General features: G+C 34.7%; 1 protein-coding gene across 1 annotated transcript in view; it reads right to left on the minus strand.

Annotated features, from left to right (window-relative positions):
* LOC150081532 (midasin) overlaps positions 1-18,804 on the minus strand; it is a 1,449,634-nt gene that overhangs the window by 473,246 nt on the left and 957,584 nt on the right. Inside the window, exons 55-56 of the mRNA XM_090380238.1 lie at positions 17,217-17,602; positions 5,537-5,722 (exon numbers count right to left, since the gene is read on the minus strand). Coding sequence (XP_090236364.1) covers positions 5,537-5,722; positions 17,217-17,602 — 572 coding nt within the window. The remainder of the gene's footprint in view (positions 1-5,536; positions 5,723-17,216; positions 17,603-18,804) is intronic.

Genomic DNA, 18,804 nt, shown 5'->3' on the forward strand with positions numbered 1-18,804 from the left:
GCGCACCGCTCTGCACTTGTACCAGGAACATTGCCCGCCCAGGCGTGATCCTCATCATATGATTTTTGCACGTGTGCACAGAAGGTTACGTGAGACTGGTTGTTTCACGAGAGGTACCATGAATCGAGAGCGAATGACGAGGACACCAGACAATGAGGAGAACGTCCTACATCTTGCAGAAGGCAATCCGAGTACAAGTACTTGAGCGATAGGCCAAAGATTAGGTATTTCCCAATCCACTGTATGGAGGATATTGTCAACAAACCAAATGAGTTCATACCATCTGCAACGCGTCCAATCATTGGAGCCTGTGGATTATCCACTCCGGAGGACTTTTGCTACTTGGTTTCTTCAACAGAAACGGTTCGCAAATGCTGACTTCCAGCGGGATCGCTGTTCGTGCGACCTCCCGTTTAACGTCATCTACCACATGATGAAGGCATTTCGGACCCTGCAATGCTATGTGATTCCGATTCTTCTTCGTGTCCCCTACACCTCCTGAAAGTTTGTCGCACTGGTAGTGAATCACCTTGTGTATATATATATATATATATATATATATATATATATATATATATATATATATATATATAATAGATTAGTCAAAATCTAAATACAGTAGACTCTCGATTTCCCGGGATAGATGGTAAAAAAAATATTCCTGGATAACCGATTTCCCGGTTAATCCAAAAATACAGCAAGTCCCTGACATACGTAAGAGATAATTTCCAGGACTTCTTTCGTAAGTCGAGTTTCACGTAACTCGGGAATGACTAATAAAATATTGCTACTATATCTCTGATCTGCCAAAATTACAAAAACAACATAATATCCTCAGAAGAATGAAGAAACATAGTTATATATTTTTAATTAGTTCAAATAAAAACTTTATCTGAGGACAGCGGTGAAGTAGCCGGAGTCGCACATAAGAAAAGAAAACATAAAAGGAAGAAAAAATGCATGTTATTGAACTGTAAAAACTGATATGTATTTCGTAGCCTTTGTTATTATTATGACCTTCATTGGTGCTGACCGCTTCTCGTATTCTGTCTTTCTCCTTTATTGTATTCACCGTTGCCACTGACAAATCTGAATTGCGCGTGATACTTGTTAATATTTGGTCATTTTCATACATCCTTATTATTTTAATTTTCTGATCCAACTCGGTCGTTTTCTTTTTCTGGATAGATTTACTAGTACCGCTAGTCGGCACCATGATAACAGTCAAAATTAAATTTTCTGTAAAGAACTTCACAGGGATAAGGCGAAAACTCACTATTATCACCCCACTCGAGCTCGCATTTTACTAAAGCACATTTCTGGAGGTCACTACCATAAAACAATAAAAACAATTTGCACTTTCCAGGTTATTGGGCTTTTCTGTTAGTGGATCTAATTAAAAACGGGTAGTAAACACGATCTTATTGCATTTGCGATAATACTGATAGCTGGAATTCTGTGGGTTTTTTACGTTATTATAGTAAAATGTGTCTTCCCTTCACTGAAATCTTCAGTCATATAAGCAAAATATATAAATAACGTAGCGTAAGTCTGAAGCTACATAAGTCGGGGACTTACCGTACCAAAAAATGTTCAGCAACCTACACAAAAAAGTATGGCGATAGATAAAAAATGAAAAAAAAAAAAAAAACTTACCACGCACTACTCACGTATCCAACATGATGCGTCTGCTTATTTTTTAAGATGTCGATTTTAAATCCTATAGCTTCACTTTATTTTTTACATTGTCATGTATGGTTTGGTCATCAACATTATACTGATTCTTTAGAGATTTAACAGATGTACCGTTTTCAAACTTTTGAATAATTTCAAGTTTTTGTTTAATCAAAAGCACAATGCTTGCCCAACATTTTCGTGATTTCTAACCAAAAAAAAAAAAAATTTGTCCTTTTGCGGTGCGACAGAACATAACAATCGATGCAATGCAATGCACTAAAACAAACTAAACATTTGGCTTCTCTCCCTCTCTCCCCCCCCTTTTTTTTGTGAACAGTGGGTGTGAAGACAGCAGGGGTTGCAAGATAATACGTACACTAATCTCCCAATGGTGACTTATAACGCCGCTTCTTGTCGCTTATTTACTTACAACTTGCAAAACATCTTTTTATACCTATTCTATTTATTACTTGAATTTTATGATTTCTGGGTTTTTTTTATTTTTTATTTGAAATCTTGAAGTGTCACAGTTAATCCGATTAATCCGGTTAATCCGATCCCAGTAAATCGAGAGTCTGCTGTATAATTATTATTATGTACCCCACTACTGCATACGCTTATTACAAATCTGTAGAACCATGTGACTACTCTTATCACTTTGTCACAGCGCAACCGCTAGCCTTGTGTAGTGAAAATTAACAAATTTACACTGTGGAGAGTATAGTGTATGTGCTGAATTCTTATTTAGCATACTTTAATATTAATAACTGGACAGTACTCATACATTAATTTAATACCCTTTGGTTGAGGTTTTGGATTTAAATAATAGGGGTTGGAATCAATTTTGTAACACCAGGGATAAACCATAGGGACAGCAACATCGTACCCACTCTGACTATGAAAAAGAGTAAAACATATCATTTTCATCAAGAGTGGGAACTAAAATACTTTTTTGTAATGATAAATGAAAAATGTTGTTGTTTAATTTGCAGTGCTTGCAAATTGCAATCTTCTTGCAAAAAATGCAAACCATTTTCTGATGGTCAATTCATCAAAGATGCATTTTTAGATATAACAGATTCTCTTTTTGAAAATTTCAAGAACAAAAATGAAATTAAAAGTGCTCTCCAAGATCTGCAGTAATCTTGAAAAACCGTGATGCGACGCATTGAAAAAATAAGTAAAAATGTGAGTGAACAATTATGTGCTCATATTGCTAATTGTGTGTCCTTTTCTTTACAACTGGATGAATCTACAGATGTCAGTGATACAGCTCAATTGCTCGTTTTTATTCGTATGGTTTTTGATGATTCTGCCACTAGAGAAGAACTGCTGGGTATGGTTTTGTTAAAAGAAAGAACTAGAGGTTTTGATATATTTAATGCATCCAAAAATTTTATTGAAAAAATTAAATTACCACTATTTAAGCTAGTATCAGTAACAACAGATGGAGCTAAAGCAATGACAGAGCATCTTAACGGATTCATCGCATTTGTGCCAAAAGGATGATGATACCTGGATTTTTTTGATTTACCACTGTATCATCCACAAAATAATAAACACTAAAAGTGCCATGTACATAGCTTTCAAATCATGAATTCCATCAGAGGACAATCTCTTCAAAGGAGACTTTTCAAAATGCAACTCGGTGAAAATGAACCTCATATCATATTACATCATATCTGATATTACACTCAGATATGAGGTAGCTGAATTGGAGTAAGTTTCTACAGATATTTTGAAATTTGCTGAGTGAAATTAAAAAAAATTATTGATCAAAGGGGAGATGATTATCAGCAGTTACAAGATATGATGTTGTGTGATTTGGCTTTTTTTGGCAGATTTTATTGGTAAATTAAGTGATCTGAATTTGGAATTACAAGGAAAAAATAAAAATGTGAGTGACATGATTAGTAGTAATTCTGCATATAAATATCAATTTTTTGGCAATGGCTAAGGATCTCAAAGAAAAAAAAATAATAATAATAAAAAATCGTTCATTTTGCAAATATGCAAGATCATTTGGCAAATATGCAAGATCATTTGGCAAATATGCAAAATCATTTGCAAAAATATCCTGTTTTTAAATTTTATAGTGAGAAATATGTTTCTGAAACTGAAAAGGTTGTGGATGATTTTGAAACCAGATTCGGTGATTTTAAAACAATTGAAGACATCGTTCAATATATTTCTTCTCTTTTTAATGTCGACTTAGATATGTAACAAATTGCAGAAAAAAAAAAAAAAAAAAAAAAAAAAATCGCTGAGATTTTTAACATGGAGAAAATATTACTTGAAAATGAAATTATTACATTGTGAAACGATATCTTCCTAAAAGCCAGGTCATCAGAAAAAGACCTTTGGAAATATGTTTGCTGAGAAAAGTACCAAAAAGTAAAAAATGCAGTGAACTTTTAAATTCCTGTTTTGGCTCCACATATCCATGTGAATCGGCCTTTTCGTACTTGAAGGAAACAAAGAAGAAGAATACCTCTACTCATACGGACTTGCATACAGAAAATTCTTTACAGTTGGCCTAATGACAGTATATCCCTGATTTTGAAAGCATGGCAGATGACATGAAGGCACAAACTTCACATAAATTAAAAATTTATATACTTATGAATTTAAAATAAGAATTCTGAATTGTATTTAATTTTAAAATGTATAAACAACATTTTCAATATGTGTTGATTAACTTTTCTAACAATGTGCAATGAAATTCTTGAGTTGGTAGATCACAGCACATTTTGAAGAAAAAAACAGATCACATCACGAATTAAATTGGCCACCCGTTATGTGCTATACATTTAGGTAATATTTTGAGAAACTTGCCAGAACCCATCATCAAACCATACTTGGCTGTACTGGAGAAGAGAGAAACAAACTGTAACAATTCTTTATACAATTATCTACGGGACGTTCCTTTCGAATACCTTTGATTATCTACAATGTATCAAAAATAAAACCACAAGCCCCCCCCCCCCCCCCGCTCACACTTACTCCAGAAAAATGAAAAAAAAAAAAAAAGAAAAAAAGAAAAAAAGTACCACATTTAAATTGTATATATCTTTCATTTATGATAAACAGATATATATTTATTTATTTATTAGTAATTATTTATTGTATATTTATTATTTATTTCATTGATAATTATGGATGAAGAACTCAGACTTTCAGTCATATAGTTGTTACATGAAGCAACAAACTGAGAAAATGCATTCAACAAACTCCATGAACAACTTTAAATTGTTATGTTTATAAACACTGATTACGCTGGTTGGCAAAAAAAAAAAAAAAAAAAATTTTTTTTTGCTCTCTATTAATATTCAGGGTGATTCATGTAGATTTGATGTTGTGAACAGTGGGTGTGAAGACAGCAGGGGTTGCAAGATAATAGGTACACTAATCTCCCAATGATGACTTATAACACCGCTTCTTGTCGCTTATTTACTTACAACTTTCAAAACACCTTTTTATACCTATTTTATTTATTACTTGAATTTTATGATTTCTGGTTTATTTATTTGAAATCTTGAAGTGTCACAGTTAATCAGCTTTCCGGTTAATCCAATCCCAGTAAATCGAGAGTATATCGAGAGATTACAGCAGTATGGTTGCCAAATCTGGCAACCATACTGCTGTAATGCCGGCTGTAATAATTGCTGTAATGTTTCTTTTAGCCAGCGGGTTGTTGATTGCTGGAACAAGTTGCTCTCACGGGTAGTTGAGGCTGACAGTTTAGAGAGAGTGAAAAACTATTATGAAAGATATACATCTTTTTGATAATTATAAATGGCTATAAAATATATAGAATCATAACAGGGAAAAGAAACAAAATTTAGGCATTAAAGTTTACCATTGATTTCCATGTTTTAGGTTCATCGACTATTTCAATGATATCTTCTGATTCATCATCATCTTCCTCCTCCTTGTTCTTTATTCCATCATCCACTTTCCATGATATAAATGCCTGAAGACTGCCAGAAGTTGGACCTTTTCTTATGTGTTGCAGAAAAACCAAAAGGCAAAATGGAAAAGTATTCTAGGGAAAAGAAAAAAAAAAAAAACCCTAGAAACCCTAGACTGTAAGTATAAATTATTAAAAGGACATTAATTGATACTGGCCATATAAATAAGTCAGATACATGCATGCATATACAGAAAATCCCAAAATCTTGTTCCATTTACCTCTTGTTCAGTTCTTGCATTCTTAGCTTTATCAGCATAATATAAGCTGATTGTATATTGCATACTGTTTGGGAGAAGCTCAACTTTTATTTTATTTTATTATTATTTATTATTTATTTTTTTTATTTAGGAATGAGATTATGTCTCTTTCTTACAAATTTTCTTTAAATGATGAATTATTATTTTCTGTTTTAGTGCTGATTTACTATGATTATGAAAGGCTGCCAAATGCTAAGTGAGTGTTTCATCTTTCTTTCTTTTTTTTTTTTTTTTTTTTTTGGAATAAGCTGAAAAGTAATCATTCCTCATTCAGCAACTGTAGTTTATTCATCCAACTAGCCTAAAGGGTGGTGTGCATGGATTAATCATGATTGCTGGATGAGGGCAGTACCTCTGCACTAACAGCATTCCATGACTGACTCACTATACCTGTCATATATATATATATATTTTTACCCTCCCTAAAAATTACATTTTATCTCATGCATTTACAGGTCGACCATCACTAATCCGGCCACGAATAATCCAGTTTGACCACTAATTCGGACATAATTTCTGCAAATGTAATTTCAAATTTCCTGGGTCGGTGCACTGACCTGCCACTACTGTTTTTGATGGTGTGAACTCGTAAACACTGGCAAGCCATTCCCACTTGTTTCTCTGCATTTATTATTATAACCTGCTCACATTTAGCCCCAGCCATGGTTCCAATGGATAAAGGAAGTGCCTCTCATGGTGTAAAACGCAAACACCGTACATTGTCCATAACAGATAAAGTTGAACTTCTGAAAAAACTCTACAGCGGTGTGTCTGTGAGAAGTTTAACTCTGCTTATGTGTAAATTCCAGCAATTTCTCTCAGTTTCTCTTATTTTAGTAATTTTCTTTTAGCCATTCCTTTTAAGATTTTTTTTTTTTACAACACACTTGTACAAACTTGTGGAAAACACAACACAATACGATGGATAATACAGCACACTTGCGAACTTGTTTTCACAAAATCTCTAACAATACTGACAAACTTATTGCGACATTTGAGAGTTTATTTTATCGCAATTAGTTTTATTGCATCACTCGCCGCATGTGCAATAAACTAATCACAAACGACCTTCATACGTATGCCATAATAGAGTCACACATATGTGGCTGACACGGCTTTTCAAGATTTAACCTACTGGGCCACGTCGGCCATATATGTGACATAAAAAAATACTTTTTTTTTTTTTTTCTGATATTTTAAGTAAAAAAACGACAACACTGACATTACAATATTTATTTTAGAATTACTAATCAAATTATTTGCTAAATATTTTTTGGTCCCTGGGGAATTTTTTTCTTAAACTAGCTTGGCAGTCAACGTGTTAAAGGTAGGATGAGGTGGTTAGCTGTTGGTTAAACTGTATGTGCTAAAATAACCACTGTTGATCTGGCAAACTCACTAATCCAGCACCCCATAGGTACAAATGCTGCCGGATTAGTGAGGATCAACCTGTACAATCAAACTTGGTTATAGCGAGCATCAAGGGACCAACAAAATTTCCTCGTTATAACCATTACTCAATCTTTCAGTGATGAGTTAAATCTACCTCCTATTTTTTTTTAATTCTCAATAACTTGATAAAACAAGAGATTCAAAAAACAAAAGAAATATTAGAGAGAAAAAAATTATATTTGTATATACCTACACATTATTTGTATTAATATGCTTGTATAAACTACAATACACTTAATATTAAACACATTTTATTTGTCTGTAATTTTAAAATCGTACTAATTAATAATAAACACGATTTCAATTAGTCTTTTTATTCTAGTGAACCAATGAAACAATGCTTCATTGATGTTTGTAACCTCGCACTTTCTAAATTTTCTTTTTTTTTCGCATGTTCTGTTCGTTATGTTCTTTTCCAGTGCTGATATATTAACATGTTTATTCTTCCACTGTCAATACCATTGAAGAGGACAAAGAAAACTTTTTACACACTTCAACATTTTTTGCACCACATTCTAACTCATGAATAATTTTGACTTTTTTGTCAATCGAGAGACACTTTCTTTTGTTAGTAGACATGTTTCCGAAGGAAGGGTTCATTTCTAACTGATTTTACTTTAAAATGAGAGTAAAGTGATCTTTACTGTCATTTTTAAAATGGCAGTAAAGATCACATTTACCAAAATTCTTAGAAGTCCTGAAATAAATTTATGATTCAGTTAATACACAAGACAATCTATAAATAGGGTAATTCGACAAAAAAAAATTATAAGTGGAATGCCAATGCAATATTGTATAGCCCCCGTCCCAGAATGGACAAGGTTAGGTCATAAACTGGCCCCAAACCTGATGCAGGTAGTCATAAAAGCTAGGTCACCCTTTCATTTTTGTCTATTTCAAGAATTGGGTTTTTTTGACTATTCAAGAAATTAAGAATGTTTGCATAGTTACCAAAATTTGTATAGTATATCCGTGTAGTACTGTTATAACAGTGAGCGATTGTATGGGAATATGCGTAAATTAAAATCATTATGGCTTTTTGCTCATTACAGCCGTGATCTTGTTATTCCTGTGCTCGTCATAACCAAGTTCGACTGTAGTATAAAAAAATTTCAAGTAATGAGAATGGGATAAATTATGTACTTCACAATTAATAGACAATCAATGTTTAAATCTATAACACATGGAACAAAATTTTATTCATGGATAAAATAAATGATACACGAGCTTTTGACAATAGATATCATCTTTCTCAACAGTCAATTCTGCAACCTCTAAAAAACCACTTAAATAACAGAAGCAAGACATGTGGACATGCCATGGAACTTATGGTAGCATTCAGAGATGATTAACATTCCTATGGTCTTTGAAGCATAAACTAATGACAGATCTAATAACAGACTTAGTTGCTTTCTTTTACTCAATTCTGTATTTCTTTGAGATACAGATAGGTGTGAACACAAACAGCCCATCATGTTCATCACAAATCTTGTGCTATAGATCTGTATCATCTATACTCTAAGGCAGGGTTTCTTAATTGGGGTTCTGCGAGACGTCACTAGGGGCTCTGAGAGAGAGATAGTGATCGAAAAAAAAATAAACATTGTTTTTTGAACTTCGCACGGGGTGCAATGCTAGTGCTCACAGTGACTGAGCAGTCCCATTAGCAAATTTTATTAGCGTTTGTGTTTTATAAACATGTCTGATGGGTCAACGTGGCAATTTTTGAAGAGAGGTGTGAGACGGAAGAGGAGGATTCTAGACTGAGGCCTACGGACAATTCTGGTAAGGTTAGCGATGAAGAATTACAATCTTTTGAGTCATTTCACTGCATTAATGCAACAAGGGACACAAAAAAAGTCTGCCTTTTCAATGAAAACTACTTATTAATGGGTTTTACATTGACTGGTAATCAAAGTTGTCCTATTGTCTGTGGCCATCAACTTACAAATGCAGCAACAGCTCCAGCAAAATTGAAGACACAATTACAAATCACAGCCATTTGACAAGTAAAGGTGCTGATTATTTTAAATGGCTATTGGAATTCCAAAACAAACAGAGTAAAGCTTTTGTTAAAAAGGTCACATTCAGTGAAAAGGCTCAGGAAGCAAGTTATTTATTAGTAAAACTTACTGTCCAGAAAAGGTAATGTCACATAGTTGGTGAGGAGCTAATAATGTCAGCATGTAAAATAATAGTAAGTAAAATGCCAGGACAAGATGTAGTATGAGAAATTGAAAAGATTCCACTCTCAAACAGTATGATAAGTTGACGTATTGATAACATGTCACATGATGCTGAAGAGGTGTTGTGTAATAAACTGAAAACAACAACACCTCTACTTGTTTCACTTGCTGATATATGCTGCACTACTGCTTGCAACGATCGACAGAGTTAACAGACTTACAGCACTTAATGATAATAGGAAGCCAAATAAGCAGTCAGTCTATATGTGACATTTCAGTGGAACTGAAGATTCCTACGTCAGTGTTTGGTCATGTGATCTGAAAATGGAAGTGGAATGGTGCTGAAAGCATCACAAAATGACCTGAAAACCTCGAAAGCTGACAGAACCCTCCAAAGAATTGTCTGCTCATAATGCAGTTTGATTGTCACAGTACACACACACATGCTCAGTGAGAATATTTGGACATATGTCAGATGGTGCACAGGATACTGCAAGATATGGGTTACAATGGTTGTGCAGCTGTCCAAAGCCACTAATCACCCCAACTAATTTCTGATTTCATTTATCTTGGTCTTAGACCAATCACGATTTCATTATGCATCTACTTTGGTCTTACACCATTGACCAATGGAAAGCTGTGCACTGGAGGACCAAGTCATGCTACATAATCTACATGGCAAACTGTATCATTCTGACAGTGAAGTTTTGCAGAGGCACCGTGGTGGCCTGGGCTGTTTTTCATGGTTTGGCCTAGGATCATTGGCTGTTTAGGAATAAATCACGAATGCTGAAGTCTATCTACACATTCTGGACAATATTGCATTTCCTACACTGGGGCAGCAAATCAGGTCAGCAGGACAATACTACATGTCATACCACTTGCATTGTGATGGAAGGTTTGATGGTTTGAGGACACGAGTGTCAAAAAGTTGGACTGGCCAGCCCTGAGTGCTAACATAAATCCTATACAGAACCTGTGATTTGGATTGGGTCATTGGGGGAATGTGAGGTGAGATTGCACAAAAAAAACAGAACTGAATTGTCACTTCTTTGAATGTCAAATGGCAGAGGACATTTACATAACACTGATGTAGAATGTTCCCCATAGACTAGAGGCTGTAATAAAGGTTACCAGTTTCAGCACGTTATTAATCTTCCTATAAATAAAGGATATTTGTAGATTTGAAGATGTCTGGGTATTAATGGTAGGGCGGTGTAGAGAGAGATTGTTGAAAGACTCATTGATACCTGTTTTTTTTTTGCACATTTAGAAGAAATTAGATTGGCTGTACTTATGACTAACATCACAACACTAGATCTCACCTTGAGGAATGCTAGAGAAGCCAATATGAAACTGTTAGTGATAATGCCTTCACAAAACAGCTTGCAGATGCAACTGTTCTGATAAAGAGAATTACTGAATGGCAGAAAAAAAATTACATGCTATAGAATGGGAACTTGATACCAACTTTGTAAAGCTTGCAGCAACAATCACTTGACATTTGGTAGTGCTGTCTTTTCATTCAGTAGTTTCCCTGAAAGTTCTCCAAATACCCTTTTAACATGAATATGGAGATCACTTATTCTGGTGGTTAAAACTAAAGAAATTTACTTGCAGTAGAGTACCAAATCCACTGTTGGATGAACAGAATTATGGGGGATATTATTCACTGTCTCCAGAACCTTTCTCCACTCTAATCTCACATTTATCTGATGATAATGGTAAAATTAATGCTTGTGCACATCTCAAGAATTCCTGTTTGTTGCCGCAAAAGTTGCTATTAGCAATTTTATGTTGCCAGCAACTTTTCAGTGACATTATGAAGGAAGACTTTGATTGTATAGACCAAATTTTGGCAACCAGACACCTTAGAGTAGCCTTTCTCAATCTTTTTACCCCAGAGGAACCCTTGAAATAATTTTCAGGTCTCAGAGAACCCCTGCATAAAAATTATTATATCTACAGCTCACAGTACATTAGCGTGATCAGTAAGTTGTATATATAATAATCTAATAATAATTTTCAATGCTCTTTTGAGTAGAGAATGATATTTTTCTGTGGACCTGTTTATTCTGGCCAACTTAGACTACTCTTTTTGTGTGGTCTCCCCTCCCCACAAAGGATATCACCTCTAAAGGTAGGCTCGGTATATTTAATTTAAAAGAGTGTAAATTGATTTTAATTAATGTTATTTACAACATGAAAATTTATTGACAATGTTAAATAGTAAAGCTACTAAAACTATAAGCCAAAGCAATATGAATAAAAATATAGCCTAAGACAATTTTATACAAGACTTTAAAAAAATATTTTCATACTGAGTGACATCGGGCTCAAATATAGGCTTAGCAGCTACAAAATTATTATACACGTGTTGGTTTCTTGATCTCTTTTATAGGCATAAAAAGTATCTCTTTTATATGCATAAAAAGTTATTTTTGAAACTAAAAATAAAGAATGAAATTTACCTCTTTAATGTGAAACCTCTGCTTGTTTATTGCAAGTCAATTCTGGGTGGAACTTGAGATAAGCACACATGGATTTCATCTTCAACTGAAACGAGATGAATTCTGTCCTTGCTCTTGGTGGTTTTTAAACATGAAAAAGCTTGCTCACACATATAAGAAGTTGAAAACTGCAGCAAAATGTTAATTGCTTTCCTATAAATGGCAGGATACTCTTCTTTCAAAGAAATCCAGAACTTGTCTAGGGGCAGACCAGTAAACCTCATCTTGAGTGTACAATCAGACTGCAGTTCACAAAGTTCTTCCTCTTCTCTCAAAGTCAAGTTCTCAGGCTAAGCAGAAGATTTAGAGAACGGGTCCCTCACCCAGTCATAAACTTGAGTTGAAAGGGAGGGAAAATTTTGTATTATATGTAAATCTAATCAATGTATATATTTTTTTATTCCTTTATACAGGGTATTTCAAAAGCAGCTTTACAACTTTGAAAGAGTATATAAATTTATTTAGAGGACATACATAATACTTTTAAATGTCAGAACGTAGCAATAAACTTCAAGTGTAGTGCACGTTGACTGTAGTATCCAATACTACTACCGTGAGTGCTCCAAGGCAGTTGAGATCAAGTTGGCAACTTTCACAGGTGCAGAGCGGACTCGTTGCATGTTTTGGCTAGAAGAAACAAAGTCTGCTACACAAGTTCAAAGGATGTTTTGCACTCAGTATTGCAAGGAACCTCCCAATAGATCTACAATATACACGGCACAAGAATTTTGTTGAGACCGGATGTTCTGTGCACCATGCCAAGTCACCCGGTTGGCCATGTGTTCTTGACAATGTTGTGGAAAGGGTTAGGGATAGATTCATTTGAAGTCCAGAAAAGTCAACACAATGTGGTCTCAGGAAAGTGGTATTCCACACGTGACTGTGTAGTGAGTGTTAAGAATATGTTTACACTTAAAGGGGTACAAATTATCCATTGTGCAACACCTTACGAATGCAGATAAGCCGGTTCGTAAGGAATACTGTATGCAAATGTTGCCTGAGATAGAAGATGAATATCTGGACTCTGTAATTTTCAGTGACGAGAGCACGTTTCATGTCACTGGTAAGGTCATCACCCACAACTGCAGGATTTGGGGCATTGAAAATCCACGTGCCTCCCTGGAACATGTCTGTGACAGCCCAAAGGTGAACAATATACCTGTGCCCCCAGCAAAGTAAAAGTGTACAGCCCTTGCTACATTCTGACATTTAAAAATATTGTGTACATCCTCTAAATAAATTTATATACACTTTTAAAGTTGTAAAGCTGTTTTTGAAACACCCTATGAGCATATAATTGAACAGTATTTAAAATACTGTTCAATTATATGTAAATCCCCTGGCATATAGTATAGCCATGAAGGGAATTTGTCTCTCACCAATGTAACACTTATTTATCTTGGTAGGACAAATAAAGATTTATTTATTTATTTAAAATACTGTTCAATTTCGTTCTGCAGTTCTTCCAGGTAGTTTTCAATAAGACTTGAGAATTGTTGATATCATTCCTCATTCTCAAGCGCAAGCAGCAATGGAAACATTTAAAGATTTTCTTCTGCAACATGATTTTTCCAAAGATTCGGTTTTCTTTTAAATCCAAGAATCTTGTCACTTGAAGTCAAAACATTTTCTCCAAGGCCTTGCAGAGACTTGTTCAATTGGTTCATGTGATCAAAAATATCTAATAAGTAGGCTAGTTTCTGCAGCCATTCTTCATCTTCAAAGCACTCAGCAAAATCTGATCTACTATTTTCTTGAAAGTATTCCTGCAGTTCACCTTTCAGCTCAAACACCCTGTCGAGAATTTTTCCTCTGCTAAGCTATCAGATTTCTGTATGTAGCATTATGTGCTATGCTGTGCTGTGTTGTGTTGTGCTCTTTGTTCAGGTTTTCACACAGTTTTTGAACATTCTCGAGTGAACTTGTCTTTGTTTAATAAAGTTAACCATTTTTGTAGCATCATCCAGAACTTTTTTCATTTCATCTCCAAGAGTTTTTGACACCAGCACCTCTCTGTGAAGAATGCAGTGTGTTGTGACATCAGGATTTTCTTTTTTTTTTCAAAGAGAGGTTAAACCTCTCATGGAGTCAACCATTGATGGATTAACATCAGTACAGATACCAACACAGTTCCTCCAAGACAGACCTTTTGTTTCCAGCTATAAAGACAAAACGTTAAATATATCTAGGCTTTTACTCGTTTCGGGCAGCTCTTTGCAGCAGAAAAAGTTTTCTTGAATTTCACCATCACTTACAAATCTTAGAAATGCTACAAGATGACATTTATTGGTGAAATCTTTTGACTCATCAACATGGAGTGAAGTATAACTGCACTCCTGTCTAGATGGCCCTGCAGTACTTCTCTAACCAGTGACTCCATTATTTTCTCTTGAACAGAAGTTAAGCTAATGGGTCTATAATTACTCATGTCACCTTTTGATTCCTCTTTGTGAATTGCAGATACATTTGCATATCTCCAGTCATTGGAACTTCCCCTGAATCCAGAGATGCTCTCATAATTATGGTTAAGGGTTTGCTTATCTCCTTTAATATAATTGGATAGATACTATTCAACCCAGGGGCCTTCTTTATGTTTAGTATCAACAATTTTTCTTCCACTTTCCTCACAGTTATTACAAAATCATTTAGCTCTCTGTTAGAGTTTGATAAACTTCTGACATTCGCTTCCCTAAGGTATTCCTCATATTTGAATGTAGATTAAAAAATTATACATTTAGTTTGTCAGCAGCCTGAAGAGGATCATAAATAATTAAACCTTTGTTATCAAGTGGACCAATGTGATTCATTCCCTTCCTTCTAGTGTTTACATAAATAAAGAAGTCTTTGCTGTTTTTCTTTGCCAAAGATTTCTTGTAATCTGCCTTGGGTTGCCTAACCTCCTTTGTGAATTGATTGCAGACTAGTTTATATATATACAACAAGCTTCTTGTATCACCTGATAATTTATAAGGTCAATACCTATAATCGGCAAAATATTATACAATATCTTCATGGTATATCCTATAACCACAATATGGATTAAAAAAGTAAAGGATTTGTAGTTTTATAGGTTATTTTCTAGGATTATTAAAAAAATTCAAAGATGTACACTCAACCACGCAATAAATTCTCTTCTAATAAACATGTGTTCTTAATAAATAACATATTACACTCATATATTTGACTTAACAAATTTCCATTAATAAATTTATAATAACCCTAAATGAAAACGCATATAATTTTCTTTCCAAAATAATTTTTTTCACTGAGTTTACCATCGCCGAGTTGTTGCGTACGCAGTCTTGCACAATCTGTCCACGGCTGAACTGACTGACAATGCTTTCATCATATACTCCCTCCTATCATGTCTGGACAGAATTTCAGACACTTTCCAATTTAACCTAACTCATGACTTTTTCTCAACATTGCCCTGTACTTCTTGAGTAAGGTCTCTGATCTTCTACTCTTAATGCCATTAGTGCCAACCTGTACAACAATATTACATTTTGTGCCCTTTAAAGATGATATCTACTCTATGTCATCAACTTAGAAGGACAGTGGAATATTCCATACAACCTTCATCGTTATTCTTAAAAATTTTATTTGTCCAAGAGCAAATTTCATTCTTAAGGCTATTTCTGTGTATGTCTGTGTTTGTATATATATATATATATATATATATATATATATATATATATATATATATATATTTACATACACACCAATGAGCCAAAACATTATGACCACCTATAACTGCTGGTTATGTGTTGGTAAGGTCTGTGGTTGAGATGCCACAGATTGGAGTTGCTGTTCCAACACAAACCACAGATGCTCGATGGGATTACTGTCTAGGGAATTTGGAGGCAAGGGCAATACCTGGAAGTCTTCTTCATGTTCTGCAAGCTAGTCTCGAACAATCTGGGCTGTGTGGCATGGCACATTATCCTGCTGAAAGATGGCATCGCCAGAGGGGAAGACTGTTGCCATGAAAGGGTATACCTGGTCAGCAATGATGTTTAGGTAGGTGGTAGACTTCAGAGTGCCTGGCACATGGATGACTGGACCCAGGGTATCACAGCAGAACATCGCCCAAAGCATGACACCACCGACACCGGCTTGTTTTTGTCCCACAGTGCATCCAGGCACCATCACTTCCCCAGGTAAATGGCACACACGTACCCAGCCATCCACATGGTGCAACAAGAAACATGATTTATCGGACATCCAGACCACCTTCTTTAAATCACTCAAGGTCCAGTTTTGATGATCACATGCCCACTGTAGGCGCTGTCGCCAGTGAACCGTGTTATTGTTTTTAGGAGCATTAGCAACTAAGGCCATATTGCTCTGGGGAGGCCCTGACCTTTCCACATCCTCCGTATTTGGTGGTCACGGGCTCGAATCCCGGTCTAATCAAGAAGCATGTGCTACGCACTGCCACCCCTGCCCACGGAGGCATGGTGAACCGTGGTTAGCATGAGTACTTGGAGCGGCCTTTGGCTACGCAGCCCCACTTTCAGCAGGGTCTGATGTACTGTGTGTTGTGACACATTACTCCCGTTACCAGCATTCTGATTACTGGCGAACTGCGCCACAGTCACCCTTCTGTTGCCATGTACCATTCAGGAGAGCCTTCGCTCATCTCGAGCATTGATGAGCTGTGGACGTCCAACACCTTGGCGGTGGTTCAAGGGTTCCCCCTCCTCAGACCACTTTCAGTAGGTACTAACCATGGCTGATGGTAAGTACCCCACTAGCCGTGCCGTTTCGGATATGCTCTGACCCAGTCATCTGGCCATTACAATTTGGCCTTTGTCAAACTCGCTAAGTCTGCTGCCTTTCACATCTGAAGAACAAAAGTAACACTGATTAACGGAGCTCAGTATCAGGTGTTTTTTCTACTGTGTCCCGACCAGCGCATGTGCCATAGTTCGCCTGAAGTTGTTTCGATTTGCATAATGACTCACTGGTCATAATGTGTTGGCTCATCGGTGTGTGTATATATATATATATATATATATATATATAAATAACACATTTCTGTCTAAATTACAATCAAGACGTTACAATTCTAATGCAAAAATGTTAATTTACATACATATATGGAAGGACAGTGCTAAATCTCTACAATTCATCAATGAACCAACAACAACTGACTTACCTTTATATTCTTACTTTTAAGTTCATATAATACATTAACATGAGTAGCATCAAAAATTACTTTTTGAATACCAGTTTTCAAAATAGGTTCAATTCTGGTTGAAATTTCAGTGAAATCCAGGCTGTCATATTCTGAACCCCTTTTTGTGACCTCCGTCAATTCTTTTAAAAGATGATGACTTGAGAGGTATAAAAGTTCATTTTCTGCTAAAATCAGAAAGTAGTCCCACAAAGGTAACAATTGTAAATGAACTGTTAATTGACTACCAGTAATTTTTGAAGGGCATAAACTTTTTCTTTGATTATGTGATTCCTTTTGGTTGGAAGGTATGCTCCACAAGGATGCTTCTTGTAACTGCATTTGGACTAATGAAATGTCATCTTTTACTAGAGGAATGATAAGAGAAATATCAATCAATATAAAACATATCGGAATATGTTTTTCATATATAAAAATATTTTAATAAATTAATAAAAATAAATCACAGAAGAATTAACTGTTCACACAGTTAACCAATGTTTTAAATAATGAGTAAATCAATGTTTTAAATATAAATATGATAATATGATGTGAATATGTTTAATTTTCAATGTCACATAAAAGATCTAATAATTTCAATCCTCTTTCATTTTCATCCTCTAACAGAATAACCCTTCATTGCTCACACCATTAATTTAAAAAAAAAAAAAGATTGATGGTGTCTGTGAGACATTCCTTTTTGTTTTAATTATAAAAAGATTAATTTTTAATTTTTATTGAACTGAAAAATGATCTATCTATTATGATTTGTTAAACTCAATTAAAAGATATAAAAAAAAAAATGAATGAAGAAATTCATTCATTTTTTTTTTAAGAAATATTTAGAAAGATTAAGAAATAAAGAAAGATTTATTGTATTTTTCAATTTTTCAAGTTGAAACACATTGAAACACAGAAGCTTGCATGCTGTCTGGTAGATGCAATATGAATATTTATATTTTTGTCAGCTGTTCAGTTTAGCCAGAGAAACCAAAGCTTTACAACATAACGTCAATGGTGTCTCACAGACACCACATGGGAATGGGATTTGTCTAGAAGAATGATAGATGCTTTTTCTTGCCTGGCATCAGATAATCACCAAATAAAAACTTAATGTCTTGTATTTCATAATATATTGAAACAAAAACAGAAAATATAATATATCCAGTTAGAGAATACTGGTGGGAAAAGTTACATGATAGCATGTAATTTCATTACAAATTAAAAAAAAAAAATTAATAGAAAAATATTTAAAAAGTGGCATCTGTAAGATGTCATACTGGCAGTGGAAGGTTAAAAGATATTTTGCAAAATTCATTACAATAGCAAACCTTTATCTCACAAACCAGACAGATTAGATAGTTTTTGATATTTTTTACAGAATATCAAAAACTTCTTTTTGAAGATGTAACTGAAAATCTAAAAATTAAGTCCAGATAATTAAAACTCCTTGCATGTTTATGAAATATCTTGTATTCATACTGTTGCATAATATAACAGGCAACAGAGTCGAAGACACAAAATAAATATGTGATATTATCAGTATTAAACTGATGTTCTAGCATTCTGC

Source organism: Mastigoproctus giganteus, chromosome 8, assembly GCF_048544385.1.
Source record: "Mastigoproctus giganteus isolate SK-2022 chromosome 8, ASM4854438v1, whole genome shotgun sequence".
NCBI lineage: Eukaryota > Metazoa > Arthropoda > Arachnida > Uropygi > Thelyphonidae > Mastigoproctus > Mastigoproctus giganteus.